This window comes from Falco peregrinus, chromosome 12 (assembly GCF_023634155.1).
Source record: "Falco peregrinus isolate bFalPer1 chromosome 12, bFalPer1.pri, whole genome shotgun sequence".
In the NCBI taxonomy this organism is placed as follows: domain Eukaryota; kingdom Metazoa; phylum Chordata; class Aves; order Falconiformes; family Falconidae; genus Falco; species Falco peregrinus.
In genome coordinates, this window is record NC_073732.1 from 25,895,432 (window position 1) to 25,911,978 (window position 16,547).

The 16,547-nt window shown below is 39.5% G+C and overlaps 1 protein-coding gene across 2 annotated transcripts in view; it reads left to right on the forward strand.

The window, feature by feature from the left end:
• Positions 1-388: 388 nt before the first annotated feature.
• Positions 389-16,547, forward strand: part of SI (sucrase-isomaltase) — a 53,211-nt gene continuing 37,052 nt past the window's right edge. Inside the window, exons 1-12 of one of the 2 annotated variants that reach the window (XM_055817583.1) lie at positions 389-516; positions 1,979-1,980; positions 2,046-2,119; positions 6,410-6,530; positions 6,618-6,727; positions 7,412-7,563; positions 11,152-11,323; positions 12,684-12,783; positions 13,380-13,492; positions 14,297-14,422; positions 15,258-15,389; positions 15,570-15,689. In XM_055817583.1, coding sequence (XP_055673558.1) covers positions 389-516; positions 1,979-1,980; positions 2,046-2,119; positions 6,410-6,530; positions 6,618-6,727; positions 7,412-7,563; positions 11,152-11,323; positions 12,684-12,783; positions 13,380-13,492; positions 14,297-14,422; positions 15,258-15,389; positions 15,570-15,689 — 1,350 coding nt within the window. The remainder of the gene's footprint in view (positions 517-1,978; positions 1,981-2,045; positions 2,120-6,409; positions 6,531-6,617; positions 6,728-7,411; positions 7,564-11,151; positions 11,324-12,683; positions 12,784-13,379; positions 13,493-14,296; positions 14,423-15,257; positions 15,390-15,569; positions 15,690-16,547) is intronic. The other variant, XM_055817581.1, reaches the window with a different exon arrangement.

Below are 16,547 nucleotides of genomic sequence, written 5' to 3' on the forward strand. Positions count from 1 at the left end.
AAAGAGGTTTGTTTTTTGTTTCAGGCATTTCAGTAGCATGTAAGAAACTCCATAGTTAATCTCAGGAGAAAATTGATCTTTGTGTATAAAGTGGGTTTACATGGAAGAAAATACATTTCACAGTGATTGCCCACTAGTGTAACATTGCAGTAACCTGTGCTGTGTGAACTATTCTGAATTTATCGTTAAACATGGTTGAATAAATAGGAGATTTATTGCACGTAGCCCTTGAGGAGTGTTTTGTTTAAATGCAGGGATTAGGGGGCATGGTTTAAAGCCTGAATCATTTATTAATTTTGCTAATTGAATAAATTGGTACTGTAATTCATGAGTTTTCAAAGCTGTTCCTTGTGTTTTCCTTTGACTGATGGTGTTTCCCTGGGTCTAGATGGGCAAGAGGAAGTTCAGTGGGCTGGAAATCACACTGATCGTCATCGTCTGCCTGGTGACAGTCATAGCCTGTGTCCTCATTGGGCTTTTAGCATCAGGAGAATCCGGTGTCAAAACTGCAGGTAAGTAGCTGCTGCTGGTGTAGGACCAGAGCAAAAACCCTGGGTGGGAACTGCTCAGCTCTGCTTGGTGAGATTGTTGTAAATGTTGCAGAGCTTCAGGAACTACCTGTTGGCATCATTTCTGTCACTGATTCAGACTTTGCAAGTACATGGACGTTCATGTGAGGAAAAAAAAAAATCACTCTAAGCACTGTAAAACAAAAAAAAAAAGTAGATTTATGACTCTTAGTGTTACTATGATGTTCTTATCATTACCTGAAGGTGAATATTGGTCATTCCTTCCTTCAGATAATATATGTGAAGTTATCAGTTATGAACATAATAAATAGTGTAACCCAGAATTTATCGTCATGGTAGCAACTTTTATCCCTTTCTCTCAAGGCTGGACTTGTTTTATAAACATATAACTAGCATGATAAAATTTTTGAATATAAAAAAAGAACACTGAAAAAAAAAAAGAAAAAGGATCAGGAGACTATGTGGGAGTGGCCACATTGTGTGGAACATAAATTGTAACTGAAGAAACCATATACTGTTTCCTGCTAATGTGTTGGTCATTAGAAACCACTTGTCTTACAGCGATGTGATATAGAGCATCCGGCTTACAGTCCCATTTTGTCTGAGTAACCCCATTTACACATGGGGATTGAAGTGAAAAGCTTGAAAGTGAAAATGGCAGTAAATATAAATAAGTGCTTATACAAAACAAACAATTTGGTGTTTTAGTAAAACTGCCTATACAGGCTAATGCCTCCATCTTTTCTGCTTGTTTCAGTTTCAAGACAAGTAGGAATCTGCCTGAGCAAAAAGCACAAGTGCATATATTGCAGATAACATAAACGGGTGTGTCCATGTATTTGTGTGCATCTTGGCCTGAGACAAGATTTCTACACTTCACAGTTCTCATTCCAAACATACACAGTGTTCCAACATATATGTAAAGTGACTTTCCGTGTTGGAAGAAACTGAAACGAGCCATCAGGTGCCCTTTTTGCAGCTAAAGTTGCCGAGAGATCACCTTAAATTCAATCTGACAAACCTGAGATCTAAAAGAGCATCCTAATGGAGCTTTAAGGTGCTTTGGCCTGATGCTGTACTTCAAGCCCCTGTGAAGAGCAGTATTTCAGGGGAAGGAACACCTCTGAGAGCAGTGGCACAGTACACCTTAAGAAAAAAGTCCTTCCAATTTCTATTTGGCATGTGTTTTCATGAGAAGCAATGCATATTGAGCTACAGGATGTACTGAAAACTGGATTAACGTATACCTTAAGAAATAAAATTATCAGTCACCCATATGTTCAAGAACCCTAAAGTGAAGTTGTCCTAACTTTATCTGAAATAATTGCATGCAATTTTTCAAAGGTAAAAATGAATCACACTAGCTGTAACTTACACTCATTTGAATCTATATTAATGGTTAGGGTTTCAATATGGTTAGAAACAGCAGAAGTAGTCATTGAGTTAAGAGGTGATCAAGTTATTCCTACATTTTAGAAATGCTGGTAATAACCTGTTATTTTATTTCCCTAACAGAATTTTCACCAGAATGTCCAAACATATTAATAGCAGAGAGAATTGACTGCATCCCAGATCAAATATCAACAAAGGTCTGAAAACATTTAAGAAAAAAATAGAAAATAAGACTTATCCCATAAAGCCTTGTGCTTAATTGCAAAAATGTAAATTGTCTCTACTATAACAGTTGTTTACTTAATTTTTTAATTTTTTTTTTTTAATCTGTGATTGCCTGAATGCTTTGCAGGGTAGTGTAACTCCTGTATAACCTGTTTCAGCCCATTGACAGGTCTCATTTTTCTAGCCACTGTAGCCATTTGCTGTCAAAGGTTGAAGACCACTGGCAAAGTACTCCCTAGCAGTGTGGTTTTGGGATAGGTGGGAATAAAATTCATCAGACAGCAGGCAGCTGAAAAAAGCCACTCTTTTAACAAGTTTGCCTGAAGAGTTTCCTTTTGTCTGATGGTCAAGTACTAGCATTTATAATAGATCAGAAATAGCAGGTGAGGATGCCCTTTACCCAGATGCACAAGACTTTTATAATATGAGACATTGTAGCAGTTTCCTTTCAGAACCCATTTGAATCTCAGGGAATCTTGCTTGGTTGTGGTGTCTCTCATTTGGGAGAGTGCAGAGTTTAGAAATGACGTTTTGTCTTAAGGATCTATGAGTTAAGATTCCCAGTGAAAAGAATCATCTGAATTTTTCAGTGCTCTCACATTCAGAACATTTGTGTAGTGGTTGGTCTTGAAAGGCTATTATTATTTGTATTATCATAATTATTTTTCATCTTTATGATGGATGTTGTCATTTTCTGTTGGAAGCTGGTGAATGCCTGGCATCTTTCTTTGGGGGGTGTGTGTGTGCAGCTTAGGAGATAAAACAGTGAATATATTTATGATGTGTGGTGTTTGTCATTCACAGAGGTATAAAAAATTCTTAACCAGCTGTCTCAATCTCTAAGGAAATTCCATCTAATTCTGGAAATGACAGTTGTTAAAGCTTCTGTCATGCCATGGGTTTTGTTACAATATATAGTTCAATAAAGTCCTGTGAGTGAACAGGTTTGTAAAAGCTCAGAACACAGTCTGTTCCTCTACTCTTTTTGTTCCTTCACCCCACCCCCATCCCTTACCCCACCCCCACCCCCAGAAGCAAGCATACCACAGTAGGAGCACTCATGCAGATCACTTTAATCTTGAATTACTACCTTTGAACCAGTCACCCCACATTCACTGTATGATAACTGCAGCACTTAGGGAAGTAGTTTTGCTCTGGTTGCAGGTGTAAGCCTTATTGTAAGTCTGTCCTTGCTTTTTACCATCAGTGATCAGAAAGAATTAAAAAGAATGAAATGATAGATAACAGCAGAAATGTAAGGCCAGATGCAGGTTTGAACATTGGGGTACTTGCTCTGGAATATTCTGTTCTGAATTATTTCTAAATCTGTTTTTTTTCATTAGTGAAGACCAGGCAGCAGATTTCACAGCATTAGAGACAAACATCACCTTTGACCTGTGCCCTGATGAAAGCTGTTAGGTCCTTGCCTGACACAATCCAGTCCCACCCCAGTGTGTCTGTTCATTCTTGTATAAATTTTCTGCTGGAAGCATTTTGATTGTCCTTTTAGGCTATTCTAATACAGCAACCAGCAGAGCTGCAAAACTGCAGGTACCTGCTTAGAATAACATAACTCTTCTGTAGTGGTTTCCATTAGTGGTTTTCAGAATAAACAGCAGCTAGGAAAATTATGATTTGCTTAAGGTCTTATGGCAGGTTAGCGTCTGTCTTGATTTCTTTATTCACTGAAGATGTCCTAGATGATGCCAAAAAATAAGTAGGATTGCAGGGGATAGAAGTATGGAAAGCAAATAGATATTTATTAACTGATCACAGGGCTGATGAAGATAGACATGCTGAAAGAAAGTAGATGTGTATTAGCTGTTCACTGCTGTGGAAAATTGCCATGAAGTTTGATTAGACAATAATGCACCGGTAAAAAATGAACTACCATGAGCAGAGCTAGTAATAGTCCATTATTGGACTCATACCTCTGAAAGCTTAGGGGAGGGGGTATTGTTTTTGTTCTAATTTGTGTGGTTTTTTTCCCAAAATAGCCTGCTGGTAGAGGTTTGTTTGGATACACGTAAGAGAGACATTTTAGTTCAGCACATAGACAAGCTATTCTTTTAATCCTTGGTGCTCAGTTCAATGTTCAGAAGCTATCTCATACTGTACCCCAGCATAAATTATTTCCTCATATCCAGGATTAGTTCTAATTAAGTTTTGGCTTTCTTGGGTATTAGTATCTGTTATGCTGGTTTTATAGCTCAGAAGCTGTGATCAGCTCACATCTTTATTTACACTAAATGATAGCTTTTATAACAACATCTCTGGTGTCTTGGGATGAACTCTGCTTCTTTCCCTGTGTCAGGTGTATAACCAATCTTGCACTTCTGTATTTATTTCCTTATGCAGCATGCTCAATGTACCATGAAAATACAGAGCTATAGCTTACAAATCCACTAGAACAAGATCTAGCTAGATGAATATCACTGGAATGGCAAGCAACTGCTGAAAACAGTCAACAAGTATTCATGAGAAGTAACTGGAGAAAAAGAAAAGCATGCTTATGAAGTTGGGAATGCAGATGCTTAAACTACCAGGCTTTAGGAAAATGTGTTTGAGCTATTCTGCATTGCATGGGATAGTCACTACTCTAGGAAGGGATAAGAGGACAGAGGCAGCAACTCAGTTCTTATGTGTTTGGGATATTCCCCTGTCTATGAATGAAAAGAAGTAAGGGAGTAAAGCTGCGATCTCTGCAGTCATGGAAGGGATCAGTGCTTTTTGTCATTTACTCTGAAATAGTTTATAAAACGGTAAACAGGGAGTCTCATGGTAGAGTTGGGAAGGTGGAAAGTGAGCATGGGGTTTTCACAGCCTTAGAAAGCACATTGATTTGTGGATCGATGTGGGGGAAAATGAGTCATCTCTCCTCCAACTGTCGTTTTTGCTTGGAAGATAATGAAAATGACAGCAGAAATGTTTTCTGATGTGATGATTCCATGACAGAGAGACAAATATCTTCTCCATTAATCTGAGTTTTATCTTGGGTGGGTTTGCAGAGATTTCTGTGCTCTGTGCAATCACTACTGAATAAATGCACTAAGACCTCCCAAGCCAGTGCGTCTGTGAGCTGGCTCCATGCTTTCCTTCAGCACTTGCACGACTCGGGCTGGAGGTGGCTTGTCTTTGCTCTGTTCAGAGGCTGCTAAAAATTTTTGACCTGTACGGACCAGTTTGGCCTCTATAACCCAAAACCAAGTGCTCCCAAAGACAGCAGCAATAGACATTTTGGACCATATCAAGAGGCAGAATACTTTAAATAAGAATGGCACAAACAACAAAAATACTTGGGCACGATCAGATAGAGGCAGAAACAGCTTCTGTTAGTGTGCAAGGTGGAGGGAGGTCTTGAAGAGCTGTATGTTGGAATTGGATATCTGAGATTAGTTATGGACACTGCCCTTTGCCCACAGTGAAATTTGTATTACTACTACTGCTCTTTGCCCTAAGTAATGAATTGAGGTTCTTAAGGTGAGAAAATGTGTGGAATCTTAGGGGTGTATTACCCATATCTTATCGTATTACCCAGATCTTATCTTCAAACATAAAACTTAAGGAAACAGCACATGAATAAGTTAATTTCTAACAAAAACCAAAGATAGAATCGTTTTGTAGCTTATTAGACTACTGAAAAGTAGTGTAAAGGTTGGTGCCACTACACTGAGATACATGCTTTAAACAACAGGTTTATTTGTTTGGGATTTTGTTTGTTTTTCTTTTGGGTGGGGAAGTTAATTTACCTCAATTTGAAGTTCTGCAAAATTAATATGAACATTTCTGCTTTTGGAATATTACACTAAAATGTAGATATTATACATGGCAATCAGTTATGTATATGTTTAACCAGTTGTTTACAAGATATTAAGCCAACTATAACTTTCACCCCCTCTCCAGTGAGTGACTTTTGGTCAGACTGTACTGTATCTACCACACCTCAAATGTTTCATATAATTATTTTAAAATGCTTATGTTGCCTGTGGACCTCATGGTTTTAAGAAAGAATAAATGGCTACTAAGCAAATTTCTGCTCTGAATCCAGAAAAAAAATCCTTTCCATTTAGTGTGTTCTGTGCCATTGAGTTCATTCAATAGAGTTTTAGAGAGTGAGTAGATCTGATTGCAGATATTATTAAGGTTTCTGATGTTTGGGATAAAATGAACTCCATGTGCATTTTAAATGTTTTAGTATAGCTATATATATATTTATATGGTTTAAAATCGGCTCACATGTGCCCCTCATTTCCTTGAATCAGCTCACCTGCATCCTGCGTGGCTGCTGCTGGAGTCCCAGCAGTGATACCAGTGTGCCCTGGTGTTTTTTCCCTTCAAACCATGGGTACAAAGTGGATGGGTCAACAAGATCAACACAGGCAGGTAAGCTTCAGGCTGAGCTCCCCAATTTATGTACGTGCCAGTGTTCAATTCAGTACAGTAACATTGCAACACATGTTTTTTCCAAAGGATTCGAGGCTACGTTAACAAGGCTGCCATCACCTTCCCTCTTTGGAAATGATATCAACACTGTTCTCCTCACAGGAGAGTATCAGACACCAAATCGCTTCCGGTTCAAGGTTAATCTTTCTTTTCTGCTGTTTTAAGGTTCATGTTCTGTGCAAGATTTTAGGTGGGTTGTAACTGCAGTGAGGTTAGAAGGGCTGGACTAATTCCTCTGATACAGTCTTAAGACTCCAATTGAAGTGTTTGGCTCCTCTCTTCTTCATCCTCTGCTGTTGCAATGCATCAGGTTAATGAGCGTTTAGCACAGCCAGATTTCTGCATGAAAAATTACTGAGAATTTTGAAAAGCTCAGCTTTTATATTATCTATGCTTTTTCCCCATGCTAGGAAAATTTTGCAGATAAGTATATTTGTTTACTTTTTATTTATGGCCTGGCTAGATCTCTCAATCATTTTAACAGACAACATTAATACCTCCAATGATTTGTTTACTATGGAAAACTCAACAGTCCATGCATGAATGTAGAGTAGCAACGGGTTCTGGTGTTAAGCAGGGCTTCTGTGGGAGACTTTCTTCTTGAAGTGGGCTCCTGCTGAGCCAGGGAAACAAAGTAAAGTATTTTGATGGTAATGGCTGAAAAACAAGTGATGAAAATTGGAAGTGAATAACGATGAAGGCAGGAGTCTGGGACGGGTTAGGAATATCCTTAGCCAGAACTGTATGCTAATATTGTAGAATATTTGAATTAGGCAATAATTTTTAAAAGCTCAACACTTCTGTTGTTTAAACATGTGCAGATCACTGATCCTAAAACGCAAAGGTTTGAAGTCCCTCATGAGCATGTGCAACCTTTCACTGGATCCGCAGCCTCCAATTTAAACTACAAAGTGGATGTCAAGCAGAATCCTTTTGGCATCGTGGTGACCAGGATAAGCAACGGTAGAGTGCTGTAAGTAATACTACTGCTTTTTCTGAACGACAGGGATGTCATTGGTTTTCTTTGAAAGCCGACGTTGCCACACAAAAAATATATGTCCAAGATGCCACGTGCAATGTGCCCTCTTGGACAAGGAATCATAGAAAGGTTTGGGTTGCAACTGACCTTAAAGATTGCAATCTATTTTTCCTCTTCTGAGAGATGGATATTCTGCAAGGACTCTTGCAAGGCCTTTGGAAAAGAATTCTGTGATATGGAGAGCTCTGTCTAAAAGGTTTTAGGACCGGTGCTCTGTTCACTTTCTCCCAATACCAGAGAAACCTTTACAGCTTCTTCGTTCCTTTAATTTGGGGAATTTCTGTTTTCCAAAGTATTCCTTTCCAGTGCTTCAAATCACATGGGAACACTCTTCATTGCATCTTTTATTTCTCACAATCATGCTGAAGCCCTGAATCACCAAAACCAGGTTGCCCTTCAGACCGGTGTGATATCCAAGCACAGCTGGTGCAGGCCACTGATCAGCCAGGCAGGTCCTGCTGTGAGTAAAATACTTGGTGGACTTCCACATTGAATGCTTTCGTGCCCTTTGGGTTCTAAAAAGAGATACATAAAGCAAACCTAGAAATCTAACATCATGGCTTAAAGAACCATTAGAAAGGGGAAGTGTCAGGACGAACATGCTTATTAAATCAGTCCAAGAATGATTACCTGTGGGAGTGCTAGGGCAGTTGGATTATTAACGCTTCAAGTTTAATGAATTAGCGGTTACTTTTGTGCTCTTATTAGTATTGTTTTCTTGCTTAGAATCCTCTCTAATGATTGATTTGCAATTACAGAGAGAGCACAAAAGATGGACTTGGTGTTCGGTAGTGCGTGACTGATTAGGCAGGTATATGGAGAGGGAATACAGAGCCTAGTCCAATAGAACCATGTTGAAAGAGTGCTCTGGAAGATTGTCTGTCTTTCCCTTAGGCCTTTCTTTAATTTGGTAGAAGTGGCTGCACTTCTGTCTCCTAAAGAAAAAAATCACAGCGGTGCTTGACTCTGAGCATCTGAAAGCAAGCTGTTGTTAGCGTGGGGTAAGGCAGCCCCTGGGAGAGGAATCTTTGACAAGTTTGTCTACACAAGATGAGTGCTTTTCCACAGCTCCTAAACCACCAAAGGAAAGGGAGGCCTCTTTGGAAGAGTGGGGACCAAGTTGTCATTACAGTTCATTACAAAAGTCCTGATTATCCAGGTTGTTATGAAGCCTTCAACCCTCCATCACTGTTTGTTACACTTGAGATCCTACCCCCCCCAGCCAAGAGTTAGAGTCCTGACTGAACTATGACTGTCATCATTTGCAAGAAACCCTGAGATTGCCATAGTTTCACTGGAAACACAGGGGCGCGCGCGCACCCCCCACCCCCCTCCAAGAAAGCAGGTTTCAGTACAGTTTGTGAGCAGATGGGCATGCTAGGCTTGGAATTATTAAAACTGGATAGAAATAAATCAGGTGAGGATTTGACCTATGAAGCCTGTCTCATGTGTTAGTATTTTTAACTTAAAAAAAAAAATATATATGTAAATGAGCAGATTAAAATTTTAGCAAATCTAGACTCTGCTGGTTTGGTTGCTTCTTTGTGCAGTGTTTGCAGTTGCTAATGCACTGTGTATTTAATAGTTTGAAGACCTCTTTATGCATAAAAGGATTTTCTGATGGTGACATAGTCATATATGTAGTTACAGTACACTAATACACCTGAAGTCCCTTAAAATTAATGTGGCTGTGTTTGCGTAAAGCCAAGAGAAAGTTACCTTGCTCTACTCCGTATGCATGTGATGACTGTCAAATGTCACAGATATCACAGAAAATACAGTTGTAAAAAGAGTTTCTAATTAAAACTACATAGAGTGGGGAAAAGCATATTCCTTCGGAATTGTGTATGATTTTAATATACATCGAGGTAGCTTGCTGTCTGAAGGCCAGTCACTTTCTCAGATTTCAGGGAAAGACTGCGTTTCTGCATATCCCTCTAAGCTTTTGGTTTAATGAAGCTGAAGGTAACCTTCAAATCTGAGAATCAGCTTCATTCCAGATGCTCTCGGTTTTACATCTGGTTCAACTCACAATTTCATTCTCTTTATGATTGTATCATTTAGAAAGTGATGAGTGGTGGAAACTCCAACTAGTTCTGGGGAGGGGTCAGTTGTGACACATTTACCGGTTAGAAATGTTCAGTATGTTAGAGGAATGAAAGAGGACAGTGGACATGATTGAATTTCATTCCTGTTTTCCTTAATGTTTTGACTGATCCATGAACTCGCCCAGGGTGGTATTTGCTGTAGCTTCGGAAACCACCCTGGTGCACCTGGTTTCTGAGGGAGATATTTAATTGTATTGCTAAGATAAACATGACCAAAATAACAGCATTATTGTCACATGACAAAAAAGGACCACATTTTGGTGATGATGTGGACACAGACCTGTAAAAAAAGATCCCAATGGATGGTCTCCTCTGTCTATCAGGAGGGAGGATGCTTATGGCTGTACTTCTGTCTCCTAAAGAAAAAAATCACAGCGGTGCTTGACTCTGAGTGTCTACTTGCAGATGCCTGATGAAGCCTCTTTGGCACCATCAGGGACTGCCGGAAGGAGCGAAACCTGAAGCTTCGCTGGCCAAGCGAGCCGAGGCTCTGGTTCACCGTTACGGCAAGCTAAAGGAACGAGAGGAAATCACAGAGTCCATTGCCCTGCAGCGAGCTGCTGCTTGGGGCATCCCATGGCAGGAATTGGGCTGCCTCCCGCCCCTCACTGCCTCAGCAGTGACAACCAGGCTTCCCCACCGTTTCTCATGTCCTTTCCATAGAAACAGGGAGTGGCGTTAGGTTCTGCTGAAGTATTTAAAGTTGTCATGATCCTTATTTGGAAGAGGAGTTGTTTGTCTGCAATGAAAGGAATAGAGGAAGGTGCAAAACTAAATGAAGAGAAAAAACTGTATTACTGAAATGGACTTGTCCTGTGTGCTTTGCTAATGGATGTAAAGGAGGAATATTGATCTCGGCTTGTTCTGTTTGTACAGATACACACAGTAGTCTCCGTGTCTATTTTCAACACCAGCAACTTCACACTCCTTGAAAAGCCTCGCGGTGGCTTTATGCAGAATTTGCTGCAGGAGGTGCGATAGCCCTCAAATGGGACTTGATCCATGCTAAGGACGATGTTATTACTTTTAATCTGCGCTCATCTGTGCTCAGGTTGTTTGAGAGTGAGCCCATTTCTACCCCTTACTGTGAGCTTGTTCAGGGAGCAGATTCAGGATGCAGCGCAACAGGTGTGGGGTGGGCAGCTGAGGTGGAAGAGGGGAGTGCAGATGTACCCCTGAAAGTAGATGGGCCGTGGGTATGAGACGTTTCTGCAGGATCAACAGGCTCCGCTCACCTCGTCGTCAGTGCAAGGGTCGCTCTGCTCCAGCCCCGCACCATCCTTCCCCCCTCTCCTTTCAGGTCCCTGGATGGACACGGGAACCTGCCTCCCAGCTCTAACGGAAAGCAGTGGCAACAGTTGTTACAACAAGTCTTGGTTAAATATTGGTTTTGTTTTTTAAACTGTTTCATCAGATTTGATACTACCATTGGACCACTGCAGTACGCTGACCAGTTTTTACAGCTGTCGATCAAACTACCTAGCAGCAACATTTACGGTGTGGGAGAGCACGTGCATAAGCAATACCGACACGATGTTAACTGGAAAACCTGGCCCATGTTCAGCAGGGATGTTGGCCCCTCTGGAGTAAGGACTGGTTTTCTTCCGCTTCATTCTTTGCAGATGATTTCTGAAATCCAAGCGTGTTCTGCAGCTGACACATTAGCGGTATCAATGAGGTTTTCCCTAAAGATGTTTCAGGCACTGCAGGTGCCTTACTAAAAGGTAGATGGTACTGATGAATATTCCCTGAGGAAGAGCTTTTTATAAATATTTTGATTTTTGTGCTGATGTGCAGTTGAAAACCGGTTGTTAAACACCAATATATTAGTTTTCAGTTTCTACTGGTAAGGAAAATAAATAAAAGTTTGTACTAATGCATTGCTGTGTGCAGCATTCAGTACAGATGACACATGCTTCTCCAGTTAACATCCTTGTTGCTTGGGACACGATGGAAACGTTTTCTTTAACAGCTGCCTCTTCCCAAGATAAAATACGTCTCTTAGCTGTTATTAGTTTCTATAGTCTGTATGGCTGTCTCTTTATGAAACGATTTCCAGGGCACCCATTTTGTGATAATTGTAAGACTATTTGATGCTAATACCTCAGTTTTCTAAAGAAAAAACAACGTGCTTTACTTTGAGAGAGCATCTTAGTGTCTTGCTGAAATGCGAGTTATGCTAACAGAAACTAGAGGGTGAGATCACGATATGTAATTAACTATTAATTTTGAATGTGTATCACTTACCTTGAGACACCTTCTCACTGTCCTCTTTATTAGTTCTTACCTGAATGGCTCTATTGAGTGTAGACTCATTAAGCAAAATCAACAATGAAAAGAATCTAATTAGTTTTATTTTAGATTGCTCAAGTTTTGTTTCTTGTTAATTTGTTCTGAATTTTGTTTTGCAGGGGAAGAAGCACAACTATTACAGCAATTGTTAAAATTTCTAAGCTTTTTGTTGCTAATAATAATGGAAGAAAACACCAGAAAGGAAATAAAAAAGAAGCAAGGCATTCTGTTATTTCCATAGATAGACATAAGTATGATTACCTTCCGGGGTTAATAGAAGTACAGATTAGATGCAAAACCTAATCTATGGTGAAAGCTGACGAAGGCACCTTTAAAATTCTCTTCTTTGCTTGCTGTGCATACGTATTACCCAGAAACAGTAGCGTAATATATGCGGACTTGCCTGAAGATCCGTCATACCTGCTTGCTTATTTATCTCTATATTTGGAGAAACTTTTGTTTTAATGGAAAATAAAGGAGAAGGATGCCAGGAAAGAGAAAAGAGAACTGTAGGAAGGTGTTAGGATTTTTATTTTGGTTGTTTGCTATATTTTGAGAAGTTTCAAGTTCTACCTGTGATGTATTTTGAAACATCCCAGAACGCATGCTGTTGTTAGAATTTACTCAGCTGACTTATTCTTTTTGTCCTTGAAGGAAATGCATAACTTATATGGAGTTCAAACTTTCTTCTTGTGCTTGGAAGACAGCTCCGGAGCCTCCTTTGGTGTTTTCCTAATGAACAGTAATGCCATGGGTAAGAAAGCTTTCTCTGCAGCTCTGACCATTGTAGTTAAATACCTTTTTAGATGACCTGTGGGATTGGGATCAAAACTGTAGTGTTTAGCATACATGACGTAAGCAGCAAGTAGCACACAGTTAACACGAAGACTGTGTTGTAAACTCATGGATCAGAAACCTCTCTGAAGCCTGTGCAGGTCTTTGCAGATGTGCAGGACACTGGAATCAGAGCTTAAATTTGAAGTGAGCAATACTTGAAAGTATATGCCCTTTAGTCTCTTTAGAAAAGCCTGCATACATGTATACTTTACAGAGCTCTACACATCTCTTGAAGATGGAAAAATGTACTAAAAATTTGAAGATAAAAGATTGAGCCACTGGATTTCTTTTGATTCTCTTCCCTAGCATGTAAAGGAATGGAAATATGGACAGTTATAAGTGTCATCTGAATACGTTTCCCCTTTGTAAGTTCAACTAATGGTTTTGGGTTCCTGAAGTATTTTTGGTTCGTGTTTTTTTATAAGTAAAACTTATAATCATCAATTAGAATATTTCAGTTAGTTTAGATTTAGCTGTTATTCAAAATTGGCTTTGTGCACTCTTGTCTGTCAGAGTTTGCAGTGCAGCCCACTCCAGCAGTGACCTACAGAACCATTGGTGGGATCCTTGATTTCTATATCTTCTTGGGGAACACTCCAGAGCAAGTAGTCCAGGAGTATGTGAAGGTACCTTCAGCTAGAGACGTGATGTGTTGAACAGACTTTTTAAAGTGCTTGGGATTTATTGGTGATCCCCAGCCCCTCCCCTCCCCCTCCCCCCTCCCCCTTATACAACAGGAAGCCTTCTCTATGTTACCTATTAACTGAAAATATGTCTCAATATATGTTTAACTAAGAATAACTGTTAGTATGTCCCCAATGTGACTGCTGTCATTAGTAATAGGTAGCTGGGGTTAAGGTGGGGTGTAGATATTTTTAGCTGCCCTGTTACAGGCAGCTGAAACTTAAGTACTACTTGTACTAGCTATGCTGGAGCAGAGACCATGCAGTAGCTCAAGGCTCGAGTCTGTAGCTGCTAAATTCTTCAGTCTGTATGGCTTGACTGATGTGCAGCAGCCACTGGAGCTAGAGATGTTCTACATGTAATAACTTGTTTGCTGGGGCTCTCTTGTTATAAGGACAAATTCCTCTTCCCGTGGTAGTATTATAGGCTAGACAATGTGCTTACAGGTATGTCATGATTTTAAGGTCATAAGATATTGCTGATATCTTTTGTACTTCTTGAGATCCACTTATGTTTCAGTGACATTTTAAAGAATGGGCAGTGTTCCAAAATATTTGTATTTCTTAAAATAAACCGACAAAAGCCATAGAAAAATATATCATTTGGGAGTGATCTGCTCATTTCACATACTCAAGCTTAGCGTATATTATTCAAATAGATTTGAGGAGTAGGGATCTAGGAACGGGCACCAAGGTGACACACAGTATGCACTGATGATGTATGGGATTTTTGCTCTCAACTTGCAGCTTGTGGGACTGCCAGCATTGCCATCCTATTGGAGCCTGGGCTTCCAGCTCAGCCGCTTCGGTTATGGGTCTCTGGATGAGGTGAAGCGAGTTGTGGAGAGGAACAGGGCGATTGGGCTCCCTTATGTAAGTATGGGGTCTGAGGAGGAAAAAGCAACGCTGTGAAGGCAGACTTCTGCAGGAGGAATGACCAGGAGATCCTGAACATTGTGTTCTGCAACTGGATCATTTCACATCAATTTAAATTAGCAAATTTCCAATATATAGGCTTCTGGTGTCAAAGGTTTTTGTGCATTTTAACAGTAGACCCATTATCAGAATGTGGGACGTGGTGGGACTTAATTACAGTAAGTTTTATTTGAGCACTTTGATATTTCTTCAGTTATACTTTTCATCTGTATTGATTTATCTTCTCATATTACCTAATCCGTGAATTATTTTTTTTAATTCTCTTGTGAAAATTTAGGGAACCATATGTTACTCTTAATTGACATCCAAAGGTAAAGTATAATAAACTTTAAAAATTAGATTTCAGATTAGATTAGCCTGATGGTTTGGTTCAAATAGAATAAAAATACTGTAATGGTAAACCAAGAGTTGAGTAGGATTTAAGGGGATAGATGTTGAAGTCAGGCAATTGCAATGAAATAGCCACGCATCCAGGGGTTATTTGAAAGGATGCCAATATACACATTAATTTAAATCATGTTAATGTTAAATGCAGCTCTTTATAGGACAAAAGACGTGTCAGTACCATTAATTAGGGCTGTAAGTACGTGATGAGGTGCACATTGTTTGCAAGTGCTCCTGACAGCATACTTTCTGCCAGGTTGCTGTAAAGTCCCAGCAGTACATTCACTATAAGATAAACAGGAATTGTCAGCAGAAGTTGTATGGAACTAATATACAAAATCTTTACATATCGCTTCTAATTTTAAAGTTGAACTCACTTCTCTTTCAGGATGCTCAGATCACTGATATTGACTATATGGAGGAAAAGAAAGATTTTACATATGACAAAGTGAAGTTTCAAGATCTCCCTTATTTTGCATCTTATATGCATGACTATGGACAAAAATATATTATCATATTGGTAAGCATTTCACTATTTCTTTTTCCCTTGTAAATACTATCATTATAACTATTGATTATTATACTCTGCTTATTCTACATAATTATTACATTTATTGCCTAACATTCTAGTGGCCTTTAATAATTGATGGAGTGTATCCTGGTTTCTTATTCTTTGTTTTCCAATTTATTTTTTTTTTAGGATCCTGCTATTAGCATAAAAAATCTAGTGAACGGTAGTTCATATGAAAGCTATGTCAGAGGAGAGAGTAAAAAAGTCTGGGTTAATGAATCGAATGGAGTAACAGCATTACTTGGGGAGGTAATTGAATTTTTATGCATTTGAACTTGATCTGTTGTCACTGTTATGGTTTACTTTAGGTCAGAGAGCTCCTCTTGAAGTGTAATTTTCTAAGTTTCTTCTTTCAGTAAAATTCCCTGCCAGTGAGAACTAAGTTTATAAGGACTCACTAAAGACATGATACTTCTCAACCTTTCTTGATTATTTTATTTTTTAGCAATTTTTTACGTTAAACAAAAAGGAAAACTCAGGTAGTTTGAAGGCTCAAGGGACAATTCATCAGCCAGCTCCTATTTATTTTCAGTAGTGACTGAAAAGCCAGTTCCCACATTATCCTTTTAATTTATGATTTTAAATTCTGTTGAGAATTTTTTCTGGTGTGTATAGTTTCTTGTATGACTTAAAAGTAACTGAAAACCTCAAAGTTAAGAAACTCATATTCTTCCTGCTTTCTTTCTGCATGCAAGCTATTGTCACTTTAGCAGTTTGTTGTTCAAAAGTCTTCATCGGAGCTCTGTATGGAGACTGGCCGTGATGGCTAACTATGGGGTCCTGCTGGACAACAGGCTGAACAGGAGTCAGCAGTTTGCCACTGCAGCAACAAAGGCAAATTGGACTCTGGGCTTCACCCACGGTGGCATTACTAGCAATGATGGTGATGTGATCATCCCACTCTACTCAATCCTTTTCAGGCTGCACCTGAGAGCTATGTCCAGTTCTGGCCCCAGTAATTCAAAAAACATGCAGACAGACTGGAGATGATCCAAAGGAGGGTTATGAAGGTGATCAAAGGGGTGGAGAACCTGCGCTACTAGGAAAGACTGGATGGAATTGGGTCTTTCTTCCCTAGAGAAGGGAAGGCTCAGGGGTTACTTCATC